Genomic DNA, 7,979 nt, shown 5'->3' on the forward strand with positions numbered 1-7,979 from the left:
TTTGACGCAAATAGGAAGTTTGGAAGAGGGGAGAGTTTGGGGTAAAAGATAAGAAGTTCAGTTTTGGCCACGTTGAGTTTAAGATGACTCTGGGACATTGTTAGAAATGTCCAGTAGACAAATGATGTGGGATTGAAGCTCAAGGAACAAACTGAGGCTAGAAATATAGTTCTGGAAGTCATTTGCCTCAAAGATAGTTAAACCCATGGGAATTGATGAGGTTACCAAAAGAGAATAGATGGGGTAGAGAAAAGAAAGAGTAGGGCAGAACCTTGGGAAGTAGCCACAGTTAGAGGGTATGATATGCATAATGAGCTAGGTGGTCAGAGAGGCACAAGGCAAGCCAGGATAGAGTAGTCATCCCACTGCATCCATTCATAGACCCACCCACCCTACCCTCCCTTTTTCCAGGATTGGAATTTCTTTTGTATTCCTCCTCCCCTGGACCGGACTAACCTGGTTTAGTTGCCAGTGCCTGTTTCTTTGTCTGTGCCCCCTAGAATGGGACCAAGGTTCCTGCTCACCATGTCTTCCCCCTAAACCGTAACTCAGAAGGGTTTGAGAGGAAAGAATGGATGTACAAGTGTGTTCTGATGCTAAGAGCTCAGCTTCAGTTCAGCTTCTATACCAGTATATCCTGTACCACCACCTTGCTGCTCAAGAGATCTAGGGAGAAAAAGGGGTAGCGGGGGAGAAGGAGGTTGGTAATTCTATTAAAATCCCTGGCTTGGGCTGGCCTTCCTTGGCTTGTGGTGTTTGCCTTTGGAATGCATATTTTGCAAGAATATTTCCTCCCCAGCCCCCATTATCCTTCATTTCAGAATATTATCCCCTACCCCTAGGATCAGTTTCAGCTTCCCCCTGTTCACATTCTACCTTTAAATACATTTTGTTGGTTTTGTTTTTTAAACAGTTTTTATCTTATATTCTGTGGCAGCCAGACACCTAGCCATGCAGGTTTTTGGGGTTGTCCTGTTCACCTGCCCTTTACATCACTCCCATCCAATCTGTTCATCCTTCCCAAATCTTTATAAGAAGGGCTTGGAGTGGGAAGAGATGGTGGATACCATACCTAGTTTATTAAAAGGTGACATTGATGGGGAAGTGGGACCCAGGGGAGCTGCTCTCCCCCTACTAACATATATTACCACCACCACCCCCAGCTTCTGTCACAGCTCCTCCTTTGGCAGTCTTCAAGTTTAGAGGGTCAAGGGAAGGAGGGTCCAGCTGAGGTAGCAGAAAGGGTGATCCTGAACTATTGTGGGTCCTCGCTCTGGTTTCCTATTGGCAGTTACTTGTATAAAAATAAATTCATTTAAAAAAAATACAGAAACTTTAACATGCTCTATTTTTTGACATGGTCTGATTCAGTCCTCCTTAGGCAGCCTGTTCACTCTCTGCTGTGCTCATAGGAACTCTGGATTATGGCCATGACATTCCTATGACATTCCTATGACATTTTTTGTTTTGGGGTTCCTTTTAGGAAGTGATTGGTGGATCATTTCTTTCTTTACTTTGCCCTCTGGTTCTAATAGATCTAGGCAGTTTTCATTAGTGATTTCTCGAGGTGTGTCCAATAATGTTTTTCTGGAAGTCCAGTGATTCTTAAATTATCTCTAAAATGTTTTTCTGCAGTAGTTTTTTTAAACTATCTTACAATCTTATTCTTTTTTTCTCAATCTTATGATTTTGTTCTGTAATTCTTATTATCTTATAGAGTTATTGCTTTCTATTTGGTCTATTCGAGAGTCCATTTATTGGGTAAAGCTTACCACTTAGTTTTCTAAGCTATTTGCTGTCTTCTTTTTTTCTACAGTGATTGTATTTCATGTCACCCCACCCCATCTCCCCATGTGTCATTTCTTCTAGGTAGTTATGTAGTCCTTGTGGAAAATCCATTTTTCCCCCTTTGTGCCTCCATTGGCAGTTGTTATGGTGTTTCTTGCTCCTATGATGATGTCGGAAACAGAAGACATCAATAATAAAAAAAGTTTGTTTTAAGTTAGGCAATTCTCATCTTTACATAATTGATCCAACATTCACTTATTTAGCAACCTAACCTCAGAGGACTGCCAAGAACTAAAAAATAAACACAGACACATTACATGCACAATAAAATGTTTTCAGTGGCCATATAAGTCTTTAAAGACTCATAAGAGAAATCTCCTGAGCTTTCTCCAAGGTGATTTTTCTTATTTTAGCCAACCTGTTAGAACAGTGTGTATTTGATTTTCCAGCCCACAGAAAGTCAGGAAAGGAAGTAGTCCCTTTTAGAACAAATTCTCTCAAAATCAGTTTCAGAGTTTTTGGTGTTTGGAAGGGTAGCTGTCAGTTATTTGGAGATTCTAGACGGGTGGGAAACCTGCAGCCCCGAGGCCCCACGTGGCCTTCTAGGTCCTTGGGTGCGGCCTTTTGACTGAGTCCAAGTTTTACTGAACAAATTCTTATTAAGGGGATTTTTTCTGTGAAGTTTGGATTCAGTCAGAGAGCCTCGCTGGACATGTGAGATTTAGGTCATTCCTCACTATTTAAATGAGATGTTTGTGCTATTTAATGTTTCTAACGAGTGTTGGTTTCTGTGTTACTAAACCAGAAAATGCTATGGATTTTTTTTTCTTTTCTCTACAGCAAAAGGAGAAGGAGAGTTTATTAAAGGAAAGAGACCATATTTTATCAACACTGGGTGAAACAAAGCAGAACTTAACTGGACTTTGCCAGCAGGTGTGCAAAGAAGCGGCTTTAAGTCATGAACAAATCCAGATACTTGCAAAGTATTCTGCCTCAGATTGCCCACTTACATTGTTAGTTTCTGAAAAAGGAAAACTTACTCCTGACTCTGAACTTGTGCCACCATCATGTATGGGTTTACCTCACGGGCTTCCAAATATTCCACTGGCCAGAGAACAAAGTTCTCCTTATCCATGTGTAAGAGAAGCAAATGATTCAATTCAGGAACAACACCAAGATTCATGTCAGAACTCCCCACGAACTTCATCGTTGCTCGTAGGACAGTGTTGTCAGAGTGGTGGCATCACAGATTTCTGTCCGATCACTGGTAAATGTACTGCTGATGATTAAAACTATATTTTATTTCCTTCCTACCATTTACTTTTATAATTAAGTTTTTTGTATTAACATGAAACTCTAATATAGGTTCCATATTTCTAATATAGGTTTCCAGTTTCTGTTGAGTTTGCTGTTAAGCATGTTTCTGTTAAGTTGATAGTATCATCCCCGTGACTCCCACTAGGAAACCAGAGATAACTTCTGTTAGAAAGCATTTTGAATTGAATGTAATAATTACATTTGAGAATATGGCAGATCTTTTAAAAATTGTCTAAGAAGATAGTGGTTTTAACTTGTTAATGTTAATACTGTCCTATATTTAAAGTAAAACTTAGAATGAAAGTCTGGAACAGTTTGAGAAAGTCTGGCACCTTTTTTTTTTTTTTTTTTTGGCTGCTAGTGATCCTTAAAGTTTTAAAAACATAAAAACAATCAAATTTCAAGTCATCAGCAAACATTTATTAAATTCCTACTGTGTTCCAGACACTGTATTAAGTGCTGGAGATGCAAGGAAGGGGAAAGTCGGTTCATGCCCTCAAGGGATTTACAACCTACTGAGAAGACGACATGCAAACAACTATGTACAAATAAGATATATATAGGATAAATTTTGGATAGTCTGGGAGGGCACACTAGCCTTGAGGGGTAGTGGGAAAGGCCTCCTGTAGAAAGTAGGATTTTAGCTGAGACTAATCTAAGGAAACCAAGAGGAAGAGATGAAACAGAAGGTAATTCCAAACATGAGATAGCCAGTGAAAATCCAGAGATAATGGGAGATAAGAGTATCTTGTATGAGGAACAAAATAGGAAGGAGGCCAGTGCCGCTAAAGCAAAGAATATGTGGAGAGAGAGTAAGGTGAAACGCTTCTAAATTTGTAAGTCCTACATATTCTTTTTAAATTTAAGATTTAAAAAAAAATTTTCCCCCTGCTATCATTAAATAGGCAAATACCTATTTTAGGGAAAACTTCATAGATGGGGGTATAGGCCTCCCAAATTCAGGAAGTTAGGAAATAATTTCCTATGAATTAAGTATGAAATTCTGTTAAGCAGATTTCTGCTAATATAGAAGAGCTGAATAATCAAGTACATGTTTAGTTTATTAACAACCAACTTAGGAGTCTTTTGGGGCGTGTTACATGACACCACTACTGAATTACATTTTAAAGTTTGAGGTTTAAAGTTTTCACCTGAATTAAAATTTTTAAAAGTTTTCATTTTCACTGTTAAAGAGAAAAAAGGGGGAAGGGACTTTGCAAGAATTCACTAGACTTGTGTTAGTCGACAAGTATTTATTAAGCAACATGCTTTTGTGGCATATGTTGGGACATACTTGTTGAAAAGCACTAATCAATAAAGCAGCACTAAAAATTTGAGTAGTATGGAAGCTTAATTACATTTTCTGAATAGAGTTATATCCACTTGCATAGTACAAAGGCACAAGCAGACACCTTCACCTGAATGTTTTTGTAAAGTTCTATATTTTAATTTGGTGTGTAAAATGGTTTTTAATTCTTTGGTAAAGGCTTTGTTACTAAGAACATTGCATTGAAAAGCTACTCAAAATGGAGTTGGTCCGTGGAGTGGCTGGTTCCATCGCTGGATTTATCTTAAGTCATTAGACTGACTTATCATGAAAAATATTTAGTGGTTCTGAGAAATAAACTCATAGTGTAATGAATGACCCTAAAAATACACTTGCTATATCTTATATTGGGACCAATCTTAAAATTTAGAAATTTTTTAAATTGTAATTTTCTCCCCCTTTTTGATGTGGGAAAATTCTCTAGTATTTTAATTGTTTATAAATTATAGATGTAGCAAGGAAATAAATTAGGTTTTGGTTTATTTTCTATATGCTTGAAGAAACATTCAAAGTGGTTTGGAAAAATAGCATTTTTATAATTGTAAATCACATGTAATAGATTAAAACAGAATTGTGTATAAATGATCTAATATTGCTATTTCTTTTTATTTCTTTCTTGATTTTTCAGCTTCACACAGTTGAGTGCAAACTTTTTTCTGATTTGCAAAATGTCAACTCTTGTATAAGCCAATGACTAGAATCTTTGATTCCCTACCTCATTATACACATAAATGTTTTTTCATAATCAGCATGTGTATATGCAAAAATGTCAAATAATCTGCTCTTATTACTACTATAAGTATTGGCAGGTTATTCAGTATTTTAGGACGATGCCTCATTGTCTCCAGAGTTTAAAAATAATTTTCACGACACTGGGTTTTAAATCTACATATTCAAATATGTAACTAAACTAGCCTGAGAAATCTTTTTTTAAGGTTTAACCAATAATTAAAATGTTTATTTCTTGATACTGAATATTATTCCTTATAACCAGCATGTAATACAAATACAAATAACTACACTACCTCATATGCAAGTGATTGTCAAGTTATAAAGCAGATGTGCAGAGAATATTTTAAAGAATTTTTAAACGTTTTTGCTTTTCCCCTTTATAAGGTGGGGAGGTTTTTATTCTGTATATTGCATAGATTATGCCCGCAACAGAATGACAGTATAATACTATGGATACCTTGACCACCATTTGCAGTTCTTCACAGTTTGCTACAATGCTTCTTCATTGTACATGATATGCAAAATCATTTGTCTTAGCCTTTTGTCCTTTGCTTAGTGTTTCATGTCTTATGTAATCTTCTGAAAATAATTACATTTAATACAGTCTTAATTGCATTACATTATTTTTCAGACTTTTAAAAATAATTTTAATACTAATGGCAAATTATGTGCTACTCAGAACTAATGTGAATATCACTTCTGTGCTAAGTATTTTTTTATTTTTAAAAACATTTGTTGAAGATTAATGTTTAATCATTCACATTTTAGTAATTAGAAATATATTTAATGCAGTAAGAATAAAAGTTGCATGTAGATTCTGAGTTATATTAACAATTTGAAAGAAAACATGGCAATATTATAAATTCTCAGGTGAACTTTTTTTAGTCATGAAACATGTATTTTGAACTTTTAAGTGTTAATGCATGTAATAAATCATATTTTGAAACTTTTTGGGTAAAATGTAAACAGCCATAAAAATAAAAAAATGGCATATGGATTGTAAAATCTGAAATAACAACATCTTTGTATCTTTCATCATCTTTCTAATGTAACAAAATCATTATCCTTCCTAATAAGGCAAGATCTCATTAAAAGTATAATTCTGTAGTATTTAAGTTACACCTTTTTCATTATGCTATTTTTTAACCCGATGTTGGTTAAAAATAGCCAAATCACAAGGCATTAGTTTCTTTGCTCCTTGGTAATAAATTTGCTGTTGAATAAATACCTTTATTTAATAATGAATATTGTTAATTTTTTGTTTACTTGTGTGTTGTGGAAATTTACTAATCGTAGACTTTTGTAAAAATGGGCTTTATGTGAACATTAATGTTAGTAAATTATCATGTGTAAGAGGGATGGGTATTCATCCCAGCATTCAAAGATCTAGACAAGCATGCATTTTAATCTCTGCTTTAAAAAAAAATGCTTAATTCCAACTCCTGCTCTACACAGTAGTACTCCCTAGGGCTCCACTTTAGGGCAAGATACGTGTTTGGTAAATCAAACAACTATTTACTGTTTCCCACCTTATTTTGGCCTTAGTTTAGAACTTTAATTCTCTGCTTTTAAAAAAAATGTTTTTATTGATTTTTTGTTTGTTTGTTTCTTAAATCACGATAGTATCCCATAGTATTCTGTGGATGGGGGTGGGGGGAGTCAGCACAATTGATAGTCTGAAAACATGTACAATGTGTAACACCTGTGGGCCTCCCACCTCCACAAAGGGATAGGCTGGGGGGGGTATTTTCTCATTTCTTTTCACTTGATCTTCATAATTCTATTTGTTTTTTGAATTTTTGTTGTGTCATTCTTTCCATTTACATTGTTGTAGTTACTTGTGTATATTGTTTTCTTGGCTCTGCTTTTTTCACTCTGCATCAGTTCATACAGATCTTTCCATGCTTCTCTGTATTCATCACACACACTCAGTCCTCTCTGTTCCCCGGCTCCCTTCCCCCCCTTTTATGTACCCTCCTATGTTGTAATGTAGTCCCACAAAGGAAGCATTCATCTGTAGAGAGGGTATCTCCAGGTTCTATCCCTAATACCCTCTGCCTCTTCCCTTTGCCTCTACCACATTCCCACCTTTACTTCTGTCTCCTTGCGTACATTTAGAAAGAAGTCTCTTACTGGTCATTTTTGTTGTCCCTCTTGCATTTATTCACTTTTCCTCCATTTCTCTTTGGGGTGATCGAGAAGCAGATAATTGCTCCAGTTTTTTTTTTTTCCTAAAAATGTTTCAAAGTCTTTATTTTTGAACATGCATCTTTTTTCTATATTGTTAAGCTCAGATATTCAGATAGGTCCCCCTGGGCTGCGTGCATCCTGAATTCCATTGCACTTTGAAACACATTATTCCTTTCCCTCCTTTTTCTAGCGGGTTTTGTTATTCAGATGTCCTTTCCTTTGAATTTGAAGGTCTTTCTCCTGATGACTTATTGTTGAACTTAGGAACTTTCTCCTGATGAACTTCTTGTTTCTGAATTGAACTGTTAAATTTAACCACTATGTGTCTTGGAGCTGGCAGCCTTGGGTGTTGTTTTTTGTTTTGTTTTTTTTCTGGAGTAGATCTTTGAATTCTTTCAATTGGAATTTCATTTTCTATGTTTAGAAGTTCTAGGTTCTCTTTTATAATATCTTTCATTAAGTTTTTTTGTCCTGTTAATGTTCTTCTGGGAGACTTGTCATCCTCTTTACATTCTGCCTTTTGAGTTCAGTGTGTTTTGCTTGCCTTAATGAACCCATTTTCTTTAAGTGTCATTTTTTTTTTTCTTTTCCCAGGTTGTCCTTCACTTCTGTGTGTTTGCATTCC

At 35.7% G+C, this 7,979-nt stretch overlaps 1 protein-coding gene across 2 annotated transcripts in view; it reads left to right on the forward strand.

The window, feature by feature from the left end:
- BACH1 (BTB domain and CNC homolog 1) overlaps window positions 1–3,443 on the forward strand; it is a 47,840-nt gene extending 44,397 nt beyond the window's left edge. For both annotated transcript variants that reach the window (XM_027843657.1, XM_027843658.1), the window contains one exon: window positions 2,629–3,443. In XM_027843657.1, coding sequence (XP_027699458.1) covers window positions 2,629–3,078 — 450 coding nt within the window. In that variant the 3' untranslated portion in view covers window positions 3,079–3,443. The remainder of the gene's footprint in view (window positions 1–2,628) is intronic.
- Window positions 3,444–7,979: the final 4,536 nt, after the last annotated feature.

Source organism: Vombatus ursinus, unplaced genomic scaffold (genome assembly GCF_900497805.2).
Source record: "Vombatus ursinus unplaced genomic scaffold, bare-nosed wombat genome assembly UNPS02014924.1, whole genome shotgun sequence".
Classification (NCBI taxonomy): Eukaryota; Metazoa; Chordata; class Mammalia; order Diprotodontia; family Vombatidae; genus Vombatus; species Vombatus ursinus.